The sequence below is a fragment of the Sarcophilus harrisii genome, chromosome 5 (assembly GCF_902635505.1).
Source record: "Sarcophilus harrisii chromosome 5, mSarHar1.11, whole genome shotgun sequence".
NCBI classification, from domain to species: domain Eukaryota; kingdom Metazoa; phylum Chordata; class Mammalia; order Dasyuromorphia; family Dasyuridae; genus Sarcophilus; species Sarcophilus harrisii.
This window is the reverse complement of record NC_045430.1, coordinates 268,646,192-268,669,237: the sequence shown is the minus strand read 5'-3', so window position 1 is coordinate 268,669,237 and position 23,046 is coordinate 268,646,192. Positions and strand designations below refer to the sequence as shown.

The following is a 23,046-nucleotide window of genomic DNA, read 5'->3' as shown; positions in this document are numbered from 1 at the left end:
GTCTTGTCCAAGATCACACAGCTGATAAGTGTCTGAGGCTGACCTTGAACTCACAAAGATGAGTCCTCCTGATTCCAGACCTGCCCTAAATAAGATATAAATAAAATATAGCCCCCACCCGCCCTCCCAGGGAGATACAAGATGGACATCTAGGTGTGGTTGGGGGAAGGAGAAGGAGAGGAAGGGCAGTTGAAACTTCAACTATTACTTGGTTTTAGGGACTTATGTTCTACGGGGCTTTCCCTTCATGACCCACCCGGCTCATTAAACCCTAAGGCCTTGAGGGGAAACTTCCTCTGCCTCGGCCCTTCCGCTCTCCTCCGAACACATAAATGGTTGTTTCATTGGAACACGCGGCAAGACACAAAACAGAAGCCGGGCGGGGGTCTGCAGACCTCCACGTGCCATACAGAGCCGAGGGTGGAAGCCTGGGACCCCCCTCTCGGCTCCCATTCATGAATTACTTAAAGTTTCAGCCGCTGCAGACTTGGCAGGGCTCCCGCGGCACTGCCGAGAGCAGGCACTTGCCAAGTGGAGGTTTGGGCATCAAAAGCAGTTCTAGGCTGGCTAGAATAGAGGGTGAGTTGGGGAGAGGCTTTAAATTGGCAGCTGGAGAATCATCTCGGAGCAAAGGGCGAGTCCTTGTAAAATGTTGACAAACACCCAGGAGAGACGGGGAGATCCTTAATCGTGTGATTGTGCGGCTCTGACATCGGGGCATTTCCATGTAAATGCTCAAGTGGAGACAAAGGCGGAGAGAACCTTTCCAAAGTTGGCCGCCGCCGCTGCTTAAACGCAGCACCCGCCGCCGCCTAAGTGGCCGATTTGTTTGGTTCTTTCAGCGAATTTGTGAACATCTTTTGCTTTGGCACCGGAGACACGTCCCCTGTGCAGGGAGTATGGCCCCGGAAAAACAGATTATCAGGTATTAACAGAAGGGGGGGGCACAGCCTTCCCTTTGGATGATGCTGCTGCCATCAGCTGCCAGCTCTGGGCCAAGGTTGGTGGCGGGCACAGTGCCCGCTTGACCCCTCTCGAGTCTCTGCTGTTCCCATTCCTACATCTTCCCGTTCTCCCCTAGGCGTGAAAATTCCCTCATCCCCCACAGCCAGGGACCGGCATTATACACTTTTTAGCCATTTCCCAGTTGACAGAAACAGATTTGTTTCCAGCTTTTTGTCAGCACAAATAATGTGCCATGAATTGTTTTCATTCTTTTCTCTCCATCAGGAAATTTTTCTCATGCCCCTTATTATTTATTATTTACTTTTATTATTTACTTTTATTATCATTATCTGCACTTTTGTCTGTATCTTGTTCACTAGGATCATTTGAATGTTGTCTTCCCCACCAGATTGGGAGCTCCCTAAGGGCAGGGACCATCTCACACCTTCCTTCCTATCTCCAGGGTTTGTCACAGGGCCTAAGACATAGTAGGTGCTGAATATAATATAGTAATATGATAAGATGCTCCTTGGATTACTGGCAGAAACCTCCTTGGGACAAATGGCTGCAGGGGAATCACAGGCTCGGAGAGTACAGACGGCTGAGCTGTTTGTGCCAGGAAACTCCAGCTCCTTCTCCGGAAGAGCAGGACCGGCCACAGCAGAGGGTTAGGGGGCCCTTTGTCCCACGGCATCTCCACCCATGACTCTTCCTGCCTTTTAGGACCCTGGATAGCTTGATGGAGGTTGTTTTCGTTTGCATTTTCTATGATGGTTAGAGATTTTTAATGCCATTATCAATGTCGACATTCTGCTTTCGTGAACTGAGTGTTCTTGCTTTTTGAGCCCTACTTTAAGGGGCTGCTTTAGCTCCCACACCCCGCGGAGGTTGAGGATACGGCTAAAACCTGTTGGTGACGACCAGGTGCTGAGTGCTAATGGGGCAGCTCCTGGCGGCCCGGAGAAGATGTGGTTGGAGGCCCAGGAGGTGGGGTCCTACTGAATCAGCTCTCCAGGCTCCAGCTATTCCACCTGTAAGAATAAGGGCCCTAGACCCAGATGGGCTCAGAGTTCCAACCTGGGATCCAAAGACAGAGTCCTAGACTGCCGTGCTCATTACTTACCTAAGTGCTACTCTCCTGTGAATGTGTCTACTGCTATTGGAACATGGATTTCTTGGGGACAGGGATTGCAGATAGATGGATGGATAGGTAGATACATATATCCATGGATGGAAGTTTGGATGGATAGATGTTTAGATAGATGGATGGATGCGGCACATAGATGGATGGATAGGTACACAGACAGACAGATAGTGAATGGATGGATAGATAAATACATACATATATACATACATAGATGAGTGCATGGAAGTTTGCATGGATGGATGGATGGATAAATGGATAGAAAGGTAGGTACATACATACATACATACATACGTGGATGGATGGAAGTTTGTCTGGATGGATTGATGATGGATGGATATTTAGATAAACGGATGAATTGACCATCATCTATGGTAGGTAGACAAACAAATAGATCTGTTGATGGATGAATAGATGGATGGACGATGAGGAGATAGATAAATATATGCATACATACATAGATGGATGGATGAAAGTTTGAATGGATGGATAGACAGACAGGCAAGTAGATAGATATGATAAGGTCTTCAATGTTGGGTGTGATTAGCAGAGAAATTGAGAAAAACTAGATATTGCTCATAATTAGCACAGGGCCTAAGATGTTCATTGTTGCTTGTATCCAACTCTTTGTGACCATGGATTGTTTTGGTTTTTTAACAAAGACGTTGAGGGTTTGCCACGTCCTTCTCCAGTGTATTAAGGCAAAGAAAGATTAGTCCAGGGTCACACTAGTAAGTGTGCAAGGCTGTATTCAAACCACAGCTCCCCGCCTCCAGGCTCGGCACTCTATCCACTTAGCCTCCCGGCTGCCTCAGGAGGCTCATAGTTAGCATGCTTTTGCCTTCACTCACCTGTACCACCCACTCCCTCCCTCATTTTACAGAAGACTGAGACATGGAGAGGAGTGGTTTTCCCCAAGTCTTGCATATACTTGACATCAGAAGAGAGACCTGACCCCAGTCCCATGATTGGAAAAGCAACACTCTTCCCACCCGACCCTACAACTCATAAGAGAATATGTCAGGTTGGTTCACCGTGGCCCAGAAGCCTCAAAGAAATGCAGAAATAGATAAAAACAGAAAGAATAAATACCTATCACTGTGCTTTTTGCTATTGGGGGTTAACATTTTGGGGTTCCCTGGGCTGGCTACCAGCAGGTTTGGGTGGGTGCCGATTCCACAAAAGACTAAGTGGTATTTCTCGGGCTGGCTCATTGTTTTTGTTTTGCTCTAGGTTTTTTGTCTGCTTCTCTGGTGCTGTGGGGTGTTTGGGGAGAGAGGGGGTTTGAGACTGGCTCTCCATCTCTCACCCAGATTAGACGTACAATAGGCCGACCCCACTGCTGACGGCCACGGGAGCTCCTTCCCACCTGCTTGACCCCTCCTCAGGCACCATGGGATCCTGTTCCCAGGGACTCACCACACTGGCACCAGAGCCTTGCAGTGGCTCCCACCCGCCCACCTCCTTCCGGCAGCGGGCACCCCAGGTACGGACCATGGCCAGAACAGGTACGTGCTCCCTGAGGGACTTTGTCCTTTCTCTGAGACATGTTAATGCTCGTTTTGTTTGCTCATTGGCTTTTGTTCAGTGCTTGTTATCCCAGGTCTTTTCCAAATGTGAAGGGTCAGATGGAGGACTTTGGAGACTCTCCCCCCACTGCTCTTCAGAGTCTATGCCCACCCCATGACTTTGGGCCAGTCACTTCCCAGGCCCCGCGGCCTGAGCATCCTGAGTCTGTAGGCCGAGTCTGCCAGCAGCTCTGAGGGCATCAGCAGCTCCCACAGGCCCAGAGCAGAGGGCAAGCTAGAGAAACGCTGCCAGCCAGAGACAGAAGCTTCTCAGGGAGCCTCGGGGGTGAGATTCAGACCCAGGCTCTCCCCACTGTCCCTCCCCCTGTACCAGCCTTCTGAAGGCAGCAGGACTTTAGTTATTAGAAAAGAGTTGGGTGTACGTGCTTAATTATGCTCCAAGCCAACCTAACCAGATTTTATTATGTGTTTACTCCGTGACAGTGTTAGGGCAGCTGGGTGATCTATCAGTGGGTGGAGCTCCGGGCCTGGAGTCAGGAAATCCCGAGTTCGGATCCAGCCTCAGACACTTCCTAGCTGGGTGACCCTGTTTGCCTCAGTTTCCCCATCTGGAAATTGAACTAGAGAAGGAAATGGCAAAGCACTCCAGTATTTCCTCCAAGGAACCCCCCCATGGGGTCACAAAGAGTCAGACATGGCCGAGATAACCAAACGATAACAAAGAGTCCACGTCGGGTCACATTCAGCCCTGGAAAGTACCGAGTGAAAGTTGCTTCCTCTCCCTTATAGAGATTACATTCTCTTTTAAAGAAGTAAATGTTTGTTTTTATCACTCCATATTTCCCTCTCGTAGAGAACCATCACCTACAACAGAGAATGAAAAAGATCCGAAAAAACAGTTCAGCCAAACCGGGGAAATGGCGCCGGCCCCCCCACGCCTGGGCAGCTGGGCGCTCGGCGGCTGGCAGAGAGCTTTCTCCCTGGGATTACCCAGAAGGCCCCTCCAGGTTATTCCCGGGGGAGGATGCTAGACAGAAGCCGCTAGAATGGGACTCTCAGCTTCCTCCTTTGCGGCTCCTGCCGGATCTACGCCACGTTCTCTTGGTGTCTGTGGAAGCCGAGTCAGGACACGGCTGAACACCAGAGGAAGGGGGTTCTTTCCTCCTGGGTTTCTCAGCACTGCCCAAATGTCCCCAGAAAAGGCAAAGGATTCTGCATTTCCTCTTGCCATCTGCAGCATAATTCTAACTGGCGTTTAGCTAGTGAGCCTCACATGTGTGAAGATGTCCCGCTCTCGTGCCATTTTACAGAGCAGGAAATCAGAGTCCTTGCCCAGGGTCGCCCAGGTAAGAGGTAGGAAGTAGGGTCTTTCAGACTCCCAGACCTGCTCTCCCCACTGCCCCCAGTCCGGCACCCTCCGCCCGGTGAGCTTCCCTGCACGAGCAGCCCGCCTTTCTTGGTTCATTTTTGCACCACCTTTATTTCCGAATATATCCTTCTCCTACCCAACAAGCCCTTCCTTGTAACAAAGAATGTTTTTTTTTTTAAATAACACAATTAACTGATTTGTTCTCTCACTTCTGCAAAGAAAAGAGGGAAGTACCTTTTCTCATCTCTTCCCCCGGGCCAAGTTTGCTCGTTATAATTACATTTGTTCGTGTATTTCTTCGATGATATTCTTCGTATCGCTTCTTCTCCATAATTGAGCCATTGGCTCGCAGGAGTGGAGCGTGAAGGCAGGGAAGAGGCCCTCAGCTCCAGGCCTTTTGTTTTTCGGGGGAGGAAAGGGAACTCCTTGGCCCAGGGTCCCAGCGGCCTTTGTAAGGAGGGGCCGCCCTCCCTGGGCCCCTGCACCGCCTTCTGGGTCACTCACCGTGTCAGTCTCCTGTGCTCCATGACTCAGGCCTAACACGCGTTCTCTGTCTCTGCCCCACTTGCCCCCCAGAAGCAGCCACGGTCCGGCCTCCGCCCTGGCACCCGCCCGGCCCGGTGTGGCAGCTGGTGTTGTGAATCAGGCCGTCGCCAGTCTGAGAACGGCTACTTCACAACACCAGGGTCACCCCCTGCCAAAGTCGTCGACCGGGAGCCGAAGGTGCCGTCTGCGAGGGACGAGGATGCGGCCCTGGGTTCCTGCCCGGCTTCGCCCGGACACCTCCAGCTCCTGCACCCGGAGCACGGGAACAAGGCTGGCCACTCTCTGCTGGTCCCCAAAGCCTTCCGCGTTTAAGTAAGAACATGAGTGGCTCCGGCGGCCTCGGGGGGAAATGGCCCCCTGGAAGGGGAAAGCACAGCAAGCTTCGGGCGGGGGGGAGGGGGAGCTCTTAAATATGGGTGCAAGGGACCAAACAAGGGTCGTTCATACTGGGGCGGTCACAGGGAGACGGGAAAAGACAAGGGGCAAACTGTGACTCGGTTTCCCCATTTGTCGAAGGAAGCCCTTACTCCGGAGCTGGTCGTCCAGTCCGACAGCCTCCTCTCCCTCGTTCCTGAGGGACAGGACATTTAAATATATCTGAGCCAAGATTTTTCCTGGGGGCTCTGTCTAGTGCTCAGCATGCCACCTGGCATGCAGCATGTGCTTAATAAGTGCTCGTGGCAGTTCCAAATCCCATCACACGCATACGCCAGCCCCGTTCCCAGGCCAGGACCCCTCCCAAATCCCAGCTGGTGCTCCCAACTATTGGGGTCAAGGAAGTGAGTTACCGGGATGGGAATCAGCCCTTCTCTGCCAGCTGCGACCCGGAAATAGTCAGTTTGCTGACGGATGGGCTGTCACTGCCTCTGGGCTCCGGCCCCGAGTGATGGACCGAACCAGGACCTGGACTCGGCCCTCCATGGTTCTGCTGTTTTCCTGCCAGCCCTAAATTTTAGGGGCTTCTCTGCTGCCATTTTGGATGAGACAAAGCCGTTCCCTGAGCAAACCCCAGCCCAGGAGGTTTCTGAGAAAGACCGAAGGTGCTCTCTCCCCTAGCTCGCTGCAATGAGATAATAGCATTGTCCTGATGAACGAAGCATTTATTAAGCACTTAGTGTATGCAGAGCACCCAGCTGAAGTGGGGATTTTACAAAGTGAAAAGTAAGGCCGTCACGAGCCGTGTAGCAGGGGAGAGAGGAGGCCGGAGCTCAGGTCCCACGGTCAGCTCTCATCTCCTGTGCCATTGCCTCTGATGAGGGCATTTCTGCCTCTGCGGGGGGGCCGAGGACCAGAACCTTCCTTTCTGGGCCCTGGGAAGCTGTGGCGATTCCCCGGTCTGGCTGCCAGGATGGCCCTGGCCCGGGCTGGGCTTGCGGCGACTCCTCCGGCTTTTGCATCCATCGTCTGAGCCGTTCCCCAGGGTCCGAGGGAAGATGCTGCCCCGTCTCTCTCCCAGGGGCCTCGCTGCTTCAGCAAAGCTGCTGTTTGTGTGCGATCAGTGGGGTGAAGGGGACTTTCGGCCTGGCCGGTCTCCCGGTTTCTGGGACTCTCATGTCTGTCTGCAGAATGTCCTGGAGAATGTCCTTCTACGTCTTATACTAGCACTTCATGCCATAAAAAGCTCGATGCCGGGCCAGCCACCCCAGGGCTCCACCAGGGGCTTATCAGGTCAGAAGTCTGGGAGACCAGTCACCGATCCACCAGTCAAGCATTTATTAAGCACCGGGCCAGGCACCGCGCTAGGTAATGGGGCTACAGAAGACTCTGCCTTAATGTGAGGGGGCTTGTCCACGGACGGGTCCCCAGGGGCCGTAAGCGCTTCCTTCTTTAGAAGTTCTCTGGAGCCTGGGGCCGGTCTGTGACCGCCCCCAGCGTGGAGTCTGACGGGGGTACCTCTGGGCAGCGTTACAGGGGCCCATGCACAGAGATTACAGGGGGCTTGGCCCGGGTACTGGGGGCCCTGCCCGGGTTAGCTGTCAGGTGTTCTCTCTCCCGGCCACGAGTCAGCCACTGTGGGCAGGTTCTTCTCAGGAGCCCCGCAGCTCCCAGGATCCCACCCATTCCCCTGCTGTTTCTCGGGCCGTCGCACTCCGGGACTGGGTCTGTCCCGTGTCTCTGGGGAGCGGCGTCCCATTTCTCTCAGTCTCAGCTGCTCTGAAGGTGAGATTCCCGCTTGCTGAACTCGGAGCACTTCACAAAGTGATCTGATTAAAAATCTAATAAAATGTAAAACAGGGTCAAGTCCGGAGAGAGCCCGAGACCCGGTTAAGAGGCGAGGGAAGCTCGGGCAATTTTGTCATCGAGTCCAGGAATTCGCGGGAGGATTTTCAGGGCACCTTGGGAATGGGGGTGGGGCAGGAAGGGGTCACCCACAAGCAAACAGCAAGCAGGGGAAAGAAATCTTTGCTTCTTTTACATATTGAATGATTCATCGAATCCTTCATCCGGGGCTCTCAGCAGCCTTCCCAACTGCCCCCTCCCCTCCCTCTCCTCCCAATTTCCAGCCTTCTCTGAGAACCTGCCCCCTCCCCACAAGACTTTCTTCCCCCCTCCCCGCCCTGTGTCTCAGGGCCTCTCGGTGGTCATCACCCATTCCACTGACGGCGAGCCGAGGCTATTCCATGGCCATTTTAAGTGTGTCTCCTTTTGGGGGGAAGCTTTAAATGGCCGAACTGCTCCGGAACCTCTGGGCTGAATGCCCTGGGGCCACCAAGTGAAGATCTAGTTTAAACTCAGTGCGGAATTATTAATAACTCACGGCTCTGGCGCTTCCCCCGCCACCCTCCAGGGTAGGAGCCACAGAAATGACTCCCTCCTTGTATCTAAAATCCGAAATAGGGCAAAGATCTAGTTCTGCCCTCCCTGGGTCCAGCCGCTGCCCCTCCCCTTCATCGGTCAATCAGCCTTTCATAAGTCCTTGTCTCATCTCCTTCTCAGGCATCTCCGGGCGGCCTGGAAAAGCACTGCGGGAAGAGCCTCTCTGAGAAGACATCCAGCTTCTGTCAGCCCAGGTGCTCAGAGGGAGAGCCCGGGGGCTCAGGGACGGGGGAGTGGGCGAGGAGAAGCCTCTTCTGACACAGCAGCCATCTTAGAAGGCGGAGGAGCGTATTGAGAAGGGTCCGATTAAATAGGTCGGGGGAATGTAATCAATGATGCAGGGAGAGGGCAGCCCCCCTGAGACCAGGAGGAAGCCCCAGGGATGGGAGAGGGAGGGAGGGAGGGAGGGACCGCTGCCCAGTCAGTCCAAGAAAACCATGAGTGCGACAAAAAGCCAGAGCAGGCTGGGCCTAGAGGGTGGGCCGGCGGCAGGCCTGGAGCCTCCCCCCGAGATCTGGGGTACACCTGGCCGGGAGAAGGCCGCAGGGCCAGAGCGAGTCTGGGGTTCGGTCCTCGGGCAGGATCCCCATTCTCGGCCTTTTCCCTAACGGAGGCCTTTGTGCCAAGGTTCGGGCCGGGTCAGAGGAGCCGGACACTCCGACGTATCCAGGTGGCTCCTCAATGTCCCAGGTATGAGTCAAAGTAGTCAGGGGGCCCGAATTCAAATCCTTCCATCAGGTCAGCGTCCCCAGGCCTCGAGGATCTGGGGGTCTCCTCCAGTTCAATTCGATTGTCTTTTTCTCTGTGTCCCCCTTCTTTTCTGTTTCAATTATTGGTTTCTGAGAAAAATGATTAGTGACTGAATATGGGATTTCATAGAAATTGCTGAGGAACCTGCTGTGGGCCAGGCCCTGGGATCGCTCTGGGTGTGTGTGTGTGTGTGTGTGTGTGTGTGTGTGTGTGTGTGTGTATGTGGCGTTCAAGGCTCTCTCTTCTCCAACATTTCATTCTCCCCACATAGTTGGGCTCGCGGGGCTCTCACCGCCCCCCTTGCCCCCAGGCCTTGGCGCTTTCTCAACAGCATCCTGCTTCCAAAACACTGGCTCGCTGCATTATTGGCTGCAAGTCGTGTACGTGGAGAGACTCAGGCCGCCGAGGGAGGGACCTGAGGCCAAGAAGATGAGTTCGAGTCCAGCCCCAGACGCTTCCTGGCCCTGCGACTCTGGACAATTCACTGACGTTCTGCCCACCTCAGTTTCCTTCCCTGGTAAGATGGGGATGCTGGTAACAGACAAGCGTGATGCCTTCCCACCTCCTGACGGGCGATGGAGGCTGGAGGAAGCCATGGGGGTCCACGCTCTCTTTTCTAGATGTTTCCCATCCTTCAGCCGGAGGCATTATTTTAGGCAGTAAACGTGAAAATATGCTTTTCTGGGTTTTGCATAATGGTCCTAAGTCTCTCCTCCCCCTTCCCCACCTTACAATTAGGGGAGAGAGTGAGAATAAGAGTAGATGTGGGGGTTTTATCGTTTTAATTGAGTAGATAAGCCTTAACTCTCCCCCTGCCAGCCAGGGCTGGCCCTTAACACTTTTTAAAGTGGAGCCTTGGGAAGTCACTGAGAGTCCTGGATTTCACTCGGCACAAAGGCCGGTACTTTTCTCTGACCCGCGGCCCAGGCTGCCCTGGGTAGCCCCCGCCTGCCGCCAGCCCCAGCACCCGGACACCTCCTTCTCTTGCCACATCCGGGTAGCAAAGGGCAATAGGAAGCCCACGCTTCTGTTTTGTCTGACTCGGCACATTTTGGTTTGGGGTTTTGGGTTCCCCCCCATAGGGAGGTGGAAGAGAGATTTCTGTTCTTTAAAAAATAGGTTATAATTAAATAGCCCTGAACCAGCAATCTGCACAAGCTCCTGCCAAGCCCTCGCCACCTACACTTTGCTCAATGAGAGGAAGGGAGGCTGGAAGGGGGCGAGACACCCTGTGGAGGCAGTTGTCAGACACGGAGCTCATTCCGCCACGGGGCCCAGGAGATTATCCAGGTCAGGCGCCCCCTTTGCAGGAGACGGAGAGCCAAGACCTGGTCCGGGGCTCTGTGTCTCCTCCCGGGAAGTAGCCACAGCGGGGCCAGCCTGGCCCAGGGCCGGAGGAGCTTATTCTCCACCCCACCCCCCCATAGCTCCAAAGTCTCTCCTCTCTCTGCTCTGATCTTTGAACTCGGTACAAGAGCTTCTGCACCTCGGAAGTAAGAATCCCCTGTTAGAGCTCGCAGCTCTTTGCCACAGAGTCCACTCTCTCTTTTCTAGATGTTCCCCGTTGCTCCTGCTCGATTTGCTGTTCCACACACAGACTGCAGAGCATCCTTCCTCCATGCCTCTGAGCGGCCTGTCTGCTGTGTCTAGTTCTTTATCTCATTTGATCCTCAAAGCAACCCTGGAAGGTAGGTGCTATTATTATTCCCATTTTACAGATGAGGACACTGAGGCAAATCTAAGTTAAGGGACTTTTACACAGTCAGAACACGAACCCCTTTGGGTTTACTTTGCGTATGTTTTGCATTTTCTTATTCAGGTCCATCTTGTTTCCCTGAAGGTGGAAGTTTTCACGTTTTGGGGATTTTTTATCTGCACGGCACATTGTAAGCGCTTAATAAATGCTTGTTGGATCAAATGTACGCTCTGGTGTCATCCTGGGCAGCCCCTTCCCTGTCCCGAGGCCCCGGTGAGCTCCCCTGGGAGAACCCTGGGTCCCACTGATGCAAAGAAGCTGGGTTCAAATCCCACCCTGGGCCAGTTGGGGCCTCAGTTTCCAAATCTGTCAGATGAGGGAGTAACTTAGATGCCTCGGGGGGGGGGGGGTTGTAAGGTGGCTGGGAAATAGAAGCCTCAGCGAAGGATCTGCTCCCATAAACATCTCTCTTCCCTGGAGCCTCCAACAGCTGTTCCCGGATGCTGCTGGGGACGTCGTGGCTGGGGCGGGAGGCCCAGTCCTGAGACCACAGCCTCGGGGCCCTGTGGGCACAAGCCTCAGTCTCCTGGAAAGGCCCAGCTGCAGCCCCTTCTGGAAGGCCGTCGGAGGCTCGATCCCCGCCGTCAGCGGCGTCGGGCGGTCCTGAGTTAGTGCTGATGGTGCCGAACACCACCCAGTGCTCCAGGCAGGGACCCCCCAGACGTCACTGGGGGCACCAACACCCTCGTTGCTGCCCTCGCTCCAAGCCAGGGAGCACAGGGATGCTGGGGCCTCTCCCTCCCCAGCGGCAGCCGTGCCCCAGGAGGCAGGGAGACCCAAACTCAAACCCTGCCTCGGACACTTAATGATCCTGGCCAAAGCACCCAAGTCACCTTCAGAATGGAGAGAACTGGGCCCCTGTGTCAGGACGAGCAAATGAGCGATGTAAGGGGAGCATTTTCTGGCCTGGGAACCCAGGCAAATGTTAGCTGCTGCTGCTGCTGCTAAAGCACGTTATGGGTATCCTTCCACAGCTTTCTTCCCATTAGAATGTGAGCTCCTCGAGGGCAGGAACTCTCTCACTGTGGTCTGAATACCCGAAGCCCAGCATGCAGTAGGTGTTTAATAAATGCTTCTTTCTTGATTGTTGGCTTGATTCTTATCCGAATGTGCACTGGGGCAGTCCAGGGGAACTGGAAAAGCCCCTGGGGTCCCATGGGTGCAGCTGTTGTTCTTATTGTCGTTCTTGCCCCAGAGCCCTCCAAGCACTTAGAAACGCCAGCCGGGCTCTCTCTCAGCCATTCAGGGTGTCAGTCATCGACCTGGGCCCGAGGTGGGGCTCACTCTTAATCCCTGGAAGGCCGAGACTGGGGGGTTCCACCCTGCGGGCAAGCTGGGGCCACCTGGTGCCCAACACGGCCAGCCCCCCTCAGCCGAGGGCCATGAGCTTGCCTGAGGAAGGGCATTCAGCCCGCTCCAAAAAAGATCAGGTCAGAACTTCCATGGGCTCGGGCTGCTCCACGTGCAGCCCAGAGAGACCCAGTCTTTAAGAAAAAGAAGGGGGAAAGTCAACTGAATTTAGAGCTGGAGGATAAAGGGAGACGGCCGGCCTGAGCTCTTAAAATTTCACAGAGGGACCCAGCGACAGGCCACCCCCTCAATGCTGATGTGAGCTCCCACCAACGAAGGCCTTTTTGGCGAGAAAACGTCCTCCCCACCTTGTTTCGCTTGAGTCCCATGGAGGACGGACGGGTACCAGTGAGGAGGCAGCCAAGAAGGGGGGGACTCGGCCCGGTCTGGGGGGCTTTCTCGTCTGTCAGAGCCCCCGTCCCCCCGGGAGGAGCCCGGCCTGCTTCTGTCAGTGCCTTGGAAAGATGACCTCAACATCTGGGGGGTGGCCCCGGAGGAAGGATGCTGGTCACCCTCCCGTCGTCCCCAGCCTCCCCATTGCCTCATCCCATGAAAAATGTGTCGGGAGGTTTGGTGCCGAGAGGCCGACGCTGCATAAATTCAGGCGCCTCGGCTAAATATACAGCATGTAAATGTGCTTTTCTGTGGCAAGTTGATTCCTCTTAAGAAAAGCATCAGGGAGGGGTGTGAGGGGGAGATTGGGAGGTTCCCGGACTTGGCCAGTGCCAATTAGTTTGGGATTTCTGGTGGATTCCCATCACTTTAGAGTACCTTGGGACCTTGTCTCCACCATTCCCAGATGCCCCTTCTTCCTTGGACTTTCTGCAGATGAAGACCCCAGCAGCGTCCAACTGGGGTTTGTTTCGGGTTCTCTCTATCTGACCTCTTGGACTTGGTTTCCAAGATCAGGGTTATTGTGTCCTCCTCCTTGTGGTGTTGTGGCTTCCTCCTATCTCTGCCATCAAAGGGGAAATCCTGCTCAACATTCACAACTTTGCAGCCGGCCCCTTCCCGCCTGTCCTCCCCCTTCCTGCCTTTCCTGCCCTTTCCTGCATTTCCTGCCCGTCTTCTGGGGCTTTTCCTCCCTCCAACAAGGTGCACAACAGTCTGCTCTTACACTGGCTGCTCCCTGCGCCCGGGACGGGGAGAGCCCCAGACAGAGGGAGAGGGAGGGAAGGAGAGGAAGAGAGAGAGGAGGGAGGGAGAGAGACAGAGACAGAGTGAGACAGAGATAGAGAGAGGGGGAAGGAAGGAGAGGAAGAGACAGAGAAGAAAGGAGGGAGGGGAGAGAGACAGAGAGGGGGAAGGAAGGAGAGGAGAGAGAGAGGAGGGAGGGAGGGGGAAGAGAGAGGAGACAGAGCAGAGAGAGACAGAGATAGAGGGGGAAGGAGAGGAAGAGAGAGAAGAAAGGAGGGAGGGGAGAGAGACAGAGAGAGAGACAGAGATAGAGGGGGGGGAAGGAAGGAAGAGACAGAGAAGAAAGGAGGGAGGGGAGAGAGAGAGAGACAGAGATAGAGAGGGGGGGAAGGAAGGAGAGGAAGAGACAGAGAAGAAAGGAGGGAGGGGAGAGAGACAGAGAGAGAGAGAGAGACAGAGATAGAGAGAGGGGGAAGGAAGGAGAGGAAGAGAGAGAGAAGAAAGGAGGGAGGGAGAGAAGAGAGAGAGAGAGAGACAGAGAGAGAGAGGGGGAAGGAAGGAGAGGAAGAGAGAGAGAAGAAAGGAGGGAGGGGAGAGAGACAGAGAGAGAGAGAGAGACAGAGAAGAAGGGAGGGAGGGAAGAGAAGAGAGCAGAGATAGAGGGGAAGGAAGGACAGGAAGAGACAGAGAAGAAAGGAGGGAGGGGAGAGACAGAGAGAGAGAGAGACAGAGATAGAGAGGAGGGGGAAGGAGAGGGAAGAGAGGAGAAGAAAGGAGGGAGGGAGAGAAGAGAGAGAGAGACAGAGATGAGAGGGGAAGGAGAGGAAGAGAGAGAAGAAGAGCAGGGGAGAGAGACAGAGATGGGGGGGGGGGAGGAAGGAGAGGAAGAGAGAGAGAAGAAAGGAGGGAGGGGAGAGAGACAGAGAGGGCAAGAGGGAGGGAGAGAGGAACTGAGAGCACTGGCCGGTGCTCCCCACGGGCCGAGCGCTGCGCTAACGCGGGGACACCCGCGGCCCGGGCCCTGACCGCACCCGGGTGAGGCGGACGGACGAGGCCGGGAGGGGGCGGCTCCGGTACCAGCCTGAGGCGGTCTGGGGGCGGTTCGCTCGGGAGGCGGCGGTGCCGCAGTCAGAGGCAGGACCGGGATGGGGGAGGCCCAGATCCGGCGCCAGCGTCCGCCGCTTGCGCTCTGGGCCGTCACGTAGCCGCCCCCCCCCAGAAGGAGCATCACGCACAGAGAGTGGGAAAAGGGTCCCGGGGCCCCTCACGGGGAGCGCGACCCCTTCCGCGGCCTCACGCACTTGGCCAATGGCGCGAGTCGCTCCCATCACTGTCCCGAGCATCGCCAGCCCCGCGCCCGGCTGGGACTCGGGATCCGCTCCAGACAACGGCGCCCCGAACGTGGACGGGCGGGATCCAGGGGCGGGACTGCGGGCGGGTCCGGACCGGCGGGGAGCGTGGGGAAGTGGGGGGAGAGAGCCCTGCTCCCCCCCGCGGTTCTTTCCCCCGAAAGGCCCCCCCCCCCAACACGTTCCCCTCACACCTTCGGGGCCGCCCGGATTTCCACCTGCCCGCGCGCTCCGAGAGACAAGTTTCTAGAAGGAGCCGGGGACGGGCCTCGCAGTTCTGGGCTCTTCTAGACCGCCCGCCCCCGAGGCAGGACCCTGTCCCGGCACGTGGCCAACGCGCCCCGTGGGGCCTCGGGCCTGGTCCCCGAGCCTGGGGGAGGGGGGGACTCTCCGTGGGCCTAATTCCAAGGAGCGCCCCCTGAATAATGAGGGCGGGGAGGGGGGCAGCTCCCCCCGGTGGGGCTGGGGGCTCTACAACCCGGAGAAGGGGCGGGCTGACGACGCAAGCGCCCTCTCTTGCAAACAAGGTTTTCGTACAGCTTCCGGAGATTTGCAGGGACTATTTTTATTTAAAACACCAGTTGCCATAGTAACGTCCACATGACCCAATACTTATTCTAAGTCCGCGCAGAGCGTTTCCCGGGGAAGGGAGAAACATCAGCCCCGAGATAAGGCCGAGCAGGAGGCTTGGGTGTCAAAACAGGGGGGGAGGGGGGGCGGCTCAGCGGCAGGCGGGGGCCTTTCCCCGTGAGGGGACCCCGGGTGGGGCCCTGGTGTGGGGCCGGGGTCTCACCGCCCGCGTTTCTTTCTTTTTTCTGTTTCTTTTTTAATTCGAAAGAACTAAAATAAAAAGAAAGATGGATTCGGAAAGAGAGGCAGCAGCAAGCGCTTTCTGGTTCAGTGAGAGGAGCCGCGGGTGGGAGGGACGTCTGGGGGGGACGCGGCGGCGGCGGCCTCCATCTGCCGCAGCCGGGGCTCGGAATCCGGGGTGCAAAAGGAGGTTCTCTCCATCGGGGGCGGCCCCGAGAGCCGCCGGCCCTGGCCTCCGCCCGGGGTCTCAGAGGGCAAGCGGCGCTCCTGCCCGCCCCCACCCCCACCCCCACTCCCGGCCCCCCCCGTCCTCCCCCGGCTCGTGCGGGGAACGTCGGCCAAGGGGTCATCGGCCGGGATAAAGCTGGGGGTATGACGTCAACAAGCTACCCCTCCGGCCGCGGGTCATCGCCTGAGCCACCGACCGCGGGCACCTGAGTCACCGGCCGCGGGCACCTGAGCCACCGACCACGAGCCACCTGAGTCACCGACCGCGGGCACCTGAGTCACCGATCCCAGGCATCGCCTGAGCCACCGGCGCTTTTCATCCGCTTGGCTTTTCCCGAGTGATTGCTCAGCCTCTCTCCTGAGAAAGCAACCGTCCCTGAGCAGCCCCTGCTGGAGCCTGAGGCATCCGCAGGATGTCCTCCCCAAACCCAGGGCACGCGTCTCCTTGGGTCCTTTGTTCTCTGGTTTTTGTTCAGGGACTTGGTCGCCAACACCTTTTGTGTAGGTTCCAAGCCGAGACAACGGCCGAGGGAGCAGAGGATTGGTCATAGACCCTCTCAGCCTTAGTTCCTCATCTGTAAAATGGGTTCATAGTTCCCGTAACAGCTATGAAGCTCAGATGAGACAAGATGTGTGAAGTGCTTCGTGAACCGCAAAGTGTTCTTTAATTGCCATTTAGAAATCGTTGTTATTATTATTAAAATCACAACCGTTCCACCCCAAGAAAGTGGAATTTCCACATTCTCCACTCAGCCCTGCCAAGTGCCATGTACTGTGTGTGCCCCCAGAGTTTTCGTTCCACAGCCCCCTTTTTCCTTTTGTTCTCCTCATCTTCCCTTTCTCCGCCCTCCCCTCACTACCTCCTAACTCTTCCCGGACACCGATATCTCGTGATTCTTTCAAGTCATGATTTCAAGTGTCAAAAACCCAGAATAAATCAGCGGGGATTTCATTCGACAAATGAGATTTTTTGGGTTCCCGAGATGGGGATTATTTTTAAGCACTTGGGCAATAGGAACGTTCTACTGCTTATCTCCCCCAGGAGGAGACGTCTCTGTAGGGAGCCGCTCTTGAACAAACCCAAGCAGGTGTCGGTTGGAAGGAAGGTTAAGGGGGGAAGCAGGGATTCTACTCTTCTGATGATCAGTAATCCCCCCGTAAAGTAAAGAAAATATATCCTGCCCAAGTGTGTGCTCCGGGATAATTTGGGGCTCAGCCCCCTCAGCTTTGGAGGTCTCCCCTATGATACATACAATCTCCTCCACTGGTTTCAGGACTCGGGAGAATAAGAAAATCAGCTTCCGAGCCGTTGATTGATTTATTTTTTAAATGGTCCACTCCACAAGGCAGTCCCATAACTAGGCAATGATCAGCTTTTTGATCGACCCAACACGGAGGTTCGACCCCTAGGTCCTTCCCGCCGAGTGAACTCGCTCCGGACAGCTCAGAACCACGTTCCTCCACAAAGGATCAAGGCAGAGCTGCTCTTGAATAGGACAGGCCGGCTTTGGAGGCCGGCCGCACCAGAAAGCCAGGATTTCAGAGCTAAATGCAGGGCCTTAGACACTAGGAAGCCTGAATTCCCACCAAGATGAGACCGCCGGCTCTCTGCTGCGGTCCCGGTGCTGATCAGATGAGCCCCGTAATAATGAGACTCCCATTCCTTTCAGAGTCAGGCCTTCTGGGTACGGAAGTCTCTGTTCACATCCCTGGGTCCCCACCTGGCCAGGGTTCAGGTAGAATAGAACAAAGCATGTTGAAGTGGGGATGCCTCTGAATGGGGGAAATTAGGGATTCGCCCAAAAGCTTTTCAAAAGATTCAGAGCCAAGAGGTGATCTGCTTGTAGACCGAGAGCTTGGATGGAGTTCCAAGGCATCCGAGGTTCCAGCTGACCCGACATTTACAGATGAGGACTTTCCCAGTCACCCGGCTAATAAGTTTCTGGGAAAGAAGTGGCTCTTAGGTCTTCCTCTCCCCAAGTCTCTACAACTGGAAGACCCAAGTTCAAATCTCCTCAGCTATTACTTCAGCTCTCAAACTTCAGTTCAATTCAGGACCTACCTCAGAGCGTTGTTGGCAAGTCCCAGTGAGATCAGATAGAGAAAACACTTGGCAAAATTTAAGGCATTCTTTTTACCTGGCACGTGGCTGGTGTTTAATAAATGATGATGCTGTTGAATTATTACTGCTCAATTCTTAGCTCCCTTCTCTGCTTCTGCCTCTAGAGGATACAATATGCAGCCTTGTAATGCTCTCAATCAGGGCTTCTTAAACTTTTTCTACTCACAACCCCTTTTCACCTGAGAAATTTTTATGTGACCCCAGGCATATGGGCATATAAAATAGGTATAATGTGTACTGATAATAAAGCATAATTTCACAAACTGCACATTCAGATGCATGACTCCATAAAGGTTGCAACCTAAAATTTAAGAAGCTGAATCTAAATCACTAATCAGAGAAACGACATTAAAACAATGCTAAGTGAGGTTCTTCCTTATACCAATCAAAACAAGGGAAATGAAAGACCCTCTGTTTTTGAAGAATTGTTTCTCTGAGCCTGGGCCCCAGCTCATAGCTGTCTACCTACTATCTCCATTTTACATCTTTCTGGTCGTATTTGCTCTTGATTATCTCTTCAAATGCACACAGATCATTGTATCTGTCATCCTACAACTCTGGTCCTCCCAAGATCATGGTGTTTCACACTTGGTAGTATTCAGAGGTAAGCACTTTCTTGTAAATATTGGAGGAGATGTGGAAAAACTGGGACATTATTGCACTGTTGGTGGAGCTGTGAACTGATCTGACCATTCTGGAAAACCATTTGGAACTATCCCTAAAAAGCAATCCAACTGGGATCCAGCTGGTATCCAACACACCAATGCTAGGCCTGTATCCCAAAGAGATTTTTTTTTAAGGAAAAAAGATCAACTTGTACAGAAGTGTTTATAGCTGCTCTTTTTATGGTGGCAAAGAATTGGACATAGAGGGGATGCCCATCAATCAGGGAATGGCTCAACAAATTGTGATATATGATTATGAGGGAATATTATTGTGCTATTAAAAATGACAAGCAGGATAGCTTCAGAAAAACCCGGGAGGACTTGCATGAAACTGATGCAAAGCAAAGTGAGTAGAACACAAGAAAGCAACATAGTTCAATGAAAATCTATGAATGATTTAGTTATTCTCAGCAATACGATAATCCAAGACAGTCCCAAAGGACTCATGAGGAAGCACGCTATCCACACCTCCAGAGAAAGAACTAAAATTGTCTGAATACAGACTGAACAATGCTGTTTTTCACTCTCTCTCTCATTTTTGTTGTTGTTGTTGTGGTTCAAGTCTTATTATACAGAATGACTGATATAGAAATGCTTTACCCAACTGCTCATGTTTAATCCATATCAGATTGCTTGGTGTCTCAGGAAGGAGAAAGGGAAGGGAGAGAAAGATAGAATTCACAGCTCAAAACTTTTTCATGTTAGAGTTGTTTTAATGTGTAATTGGGGGAAAATAAGATTATTTTTAAAAGATAAAAGCGTTTTCATCAGTAAAATCTCTGAGCAGTTTCCCAAACATAATTCAGTTGAATCTCCTCTTCCTTTCCTTTTTCCTCCTCCAATCTGCCTTGAGTCCTAGCCCATCTGCAATGCCTGTCCAAGAAACACTTAGCAACTAATTCAATGGACCAACTGCATGTCACCATCTGAGCGAAGGGAGTTTTCAACCACACAGTAAGTGGGAGGGCCAAGATTTAAACTCGGGTCCTCTTATTCCCAGATTAGTGCGTGTGTTGCTATTCTGCGCTGCCCCTCTCACACCACATGGAACTCAGTGGGAGGAATGGAGGCTACTCAGCCTCCAAAAGACCTCCTTAGAGGTAGGATGGCTTGAGAAATGTCTCCAAATATTTTAAGAGTGACCAGGCTTGCTTGATCTGGCCCCAAAGTCCAGAATCAAGAGCAATAGTCAGCAGGTTTAGGCTTGGATGTGAGCAAAACCTCCTTATTATCAGCAACAGTGGGAAAGAAGTAGTGAGCTCTCCTTCACTAGAAGTCTCCAAGCAAAAGCTGGATAGGGATTTTTTTTTTTTTTGAGAGCTCCAAAGGTCACTTCCAGCTCTGAGATTTTTTTGAATCTTGGTTTTATTGTGTAAACTGGAGCAAGTCACTTGTTTTTTGTGAAAAGTTTGGACCACCTGATCCCTTCATATCTTTCCAGCGCTAAACTCTTTAATAGCTGAATTTTAAAAACTTAGGTTTTAAACATGGAAAGAATCTTGGCTGTCATGTTGTTCAGTCATTTTTCAGTCACATCCAACTCTTCACGATCCCCTTTGGGGTTCTATTGACAAAGACAAAATGGTTTGCCATTTCCTCCTCCAGCTCATTTAACAGATGAGGAAACTGAGGCAGGATGAAGTGATTTGCCCAAGGTCACGCCACTAGTAAGTATCCAAGGCTGGACTTAAACTCAGTCAGGTCTCTCCAACTCCAGGCCCGACACCCTCCACACTTTGACAGCACCTAGCATGTAGTGCAACCCATTATTTTGTGGGAAAAGGAACTAGACTGCAATAGGTGGATTCACTTGCCCAAGGCCCTCAGAGATGAGCCTGGTTATTTTCTGCCCTTGAGATGAGCTTAGACTGATTTGGACTCAGATTATCCTTCAAGAGTCACTGAGATGCTCTGCATCTGCTAATCTAGACAGGAGCTGAGATTCTGGGCATGTATGAACATTGGGACCAATCAGCCAATCAACAAACACGTGCCTTCTGTGTGCCAAGCATTATGCTCGGTACAGAGGATACAAAGACCAATTGAAATCACCTCTGCCCTCAAAAAGCAGGTTGCAAAGGGAGTTATGTGAAGATGCTACTTTCAGGGATCATTTCAAACATAACAAATGCAGCTAAAATCAGAAAAGAAGTAAGTAAACAGAAAAAAAAAAAATCTTCGCAGCAGGTTTCCCTGATAAAAGTTCTCATTTCTAAGACATATAGAAAACTGATTCAAATTGAAAAAAAATAAGTCATTCCCCAATTGATAAATGAATAGGCATTTTTTCTGAAAAAAAAATCCTTAATGAAAAGTGCTCCAAATGATTAATAATTAGAAAAAAGCAAATTAAAACAATTCCGATTCTCCCTCATCCATTAGACTGGCAAAATGGACACAAAAAAGCCATGACAAATGCTTTTTTTGTCTTTGCAACTTTGGAGGGGAGGGGAGGGGAGGGGAGGGGAAGTGATAAATTAATGCATTATCGGTGGTATTGTCATTAGTACAGCCATTCTGGAAAGCAATTGGAAATTATGTCCCCAAAGTGACTAAAGTGTGTGTGTATATATATATTGACCTAACTATGATGCTACCACATTTATACACCAAAAAATATCTTAAAAGAAGCAGAAAAGAACACATATGCACAAAAATATTTTAGGAGCTGTTTATAGTGTCCAAAAACCAGAAACCAAGTGGGGTGCCTTTTAATTGGTGAATGGCTAAACAAGTTACGATCTATGAATATGGTGGGATGTTATTGTACTATAAGAACTGAGAAAGGGGAGATTTTCCCAGCAGCTGGAAGACTTATGTAAACTTAATGAAAGTGAAAATGCCAAATGAAATGAGCAGAACCAGAAGAACAATTTGTACAGTGACGACGATATTAGAAAAATGATCTCGGGAATCGGGAAAGTCTCAGGAATGATCATCAGCACAATGACCAAGCACAGCTTCCTCCAAAGGAACTGATTCAAATTGAAAAATATAAAAGCCATTTCCCAGTTGGTAAATGATCTAAGTTGATAAATGAATAGGCATTTTTTTGAGAAAAAAAAAATCCAAGCTATTGACAGCCTTATGGAAAAGTGCTCCAAATGACTAATAATTAGAAAAAAAAAATTAAAACAACTCAGATTCCCCCTCATCCATTAGACTGGCAAAATGGACACAAAAAAAGGCATGACAAATGCTGGAGCAACTTCGGAGCACAGGACAAATGATAAACTAATGCATTATCAGTGGTATTGTAATTACTTCAACCGTTCTAGAAAGCAACTGGAAATTATGCCCCTCTTGATGGACTCTTGATGCAACAGGCTATCTTATAGCAAACCTTCTCCAATATCCTCTCTCTCCTATATTGAAGCTTCTTATACTGGATTGTGAGCCCATACGGGATTGTGTAACTGAATGTGGGATTCATGAGATTACGATTATCAATAAGTGTTTTATTTGTTTACCCGCTATTTAATATAATTATATCCCTGGGATTGCATAAAAACTTTTTAAGCAAAAAGGGGCCACAAGTGGAAAATAATTTAAGAAGCCCTGTCCTATATGGTAGAGTCCGAATAGAGATACCAGTCTAGAAGCTGGCACAGACATTGTGGTTACTATGGCCTTCCCTGCCCACAAGATGGTGCGATGATTTATCAGGTTGGACCAGAAATGGATGAAGAAATGGATTGAACAGAGTCATAATTAGGAATCTCTTAGAATAATTAGGAATGAGTGAACCTGAGGCGGGAGGCGAGAGGGGCTAGTCTTTCCCCCCAGACCCTAGTAGAGCCATACCTTGCTGGTGAGTCATGGCAGCCCAATGAGGATTGGAACCTGCAGTCACAGCAAAGAAGGCGCCGCCCCTCCCGAACCACCAGCTCAGCCACCTTGGGCAAAGCCCTTTCCACCCAGGGTTAGTTAGGTAGTGGAACACAAGTGCTTTCTGATAAGGAAATCTGCAGATTCCACGCGATAGAAAATAAGGACTGCCTTGGCCCAGGAAAATGAATATTGGGTTTGGAGTCTGAGGCAAGGACCTTCAACTCTCTCTGTGAGCATTGGCAACTGGAGAGGCCATTTTCTGATCAATAACATGCAATATGGCCCCAGGAAATCTCCAAGTTCCTGGCAGCTCCACAGCCTAACATGACTTGTTATTGAAACTCAACTAAGAAAAACTCTCATCTTGAAAAGCTCATCTCCCATTGAAAGCCTGCCCAGCCATCTGCCCAGCCCCTGAAAGGCAGAGATCTGGACGCGTGGCCCCAAGGCGGGCAGTGACAGCCGCCCAAATCTGTGCAAGTGCCCTCTGAGTCAGCCCTCTGTGGGGATTCCCAGAAGGGCATGGCCAAGAATCTCCTGGAGTGAGAAGGCTTGGAAAGCTTTCTCCCTTAGAACTGGGGATTTTAATCCAGAAGGGACCTTCGGAGCCACTGAATACAGCCCTCTTGGGTCTTTTAATTTTAAAATGAGGTCCAGATGGAAAAGTGACTTTTTTGAGGGCAGATCTGGGATTCGAA

The 23,046-nt window shown here is 52.2% G+C and overlaps 1 protein-coding gene, 1 long non-coding RNA gene and 1 other non-coding gene across 5 annotated transcripts in view; all 3 read left to right on the top strand.

The window, feature by feature from the left end:
* Positions 1-4,215, top strand: part of LOC116419588 (formin-like protein 16) — a 101,312-nt gene extending 97,097 nt beyond the window's left edge. The window contains exons 5-6 of one of the 2 annotated variants that reach the window (XR_004229836.1): positions 843-3,113; positions 3,403-4,214. Coding sequence is in view for 1 of the 2 variants with exons in the window: in XM_031940452.1 (XP_031796312.1) it covers positions 843-853 (11 nt within the window). In the remaining variant the exon portion in view is untranslated. Of the gene's footprint in view, positions 1-842 lie in introns of both variants that reach the window. The other variant, XM_031940452.1, reaches the window with a different exon arrangement.
* A 15-nt stretch (positions 4,216-4,230) lies between these two features.
* LOC116419589 lies at positions 4,231-11,811 on the top strand. Of its 2 annotated transcripts, XR_004229838.1 has the most exons (4): positions 4,231-7,276; positions 8,471-9,617; positions 10,655-10,788; positions 10,920-11,811. It is a non-coding gene; the product is annotated as an uncharacterized LOC116419589 (long non-coding RNA). The 2 variants fall into 2 exon arrangements; XR_004229837.1 differs by lacking the exon at positions 4,231-7,276 and having other exon boundaries at positions 7,558-9,617.
* MIR138-2 (microRNA mir-138-2) lies at positions 5,516-5,665 on the top strand. The gene has a single exon (NR_105736.1). It is a non-coding gene; the product is annotated as a microRNA mir-138-2 (primary transcript).
* Positions 11,812-23,046: the final 11,235 nt, after the last annotated feature.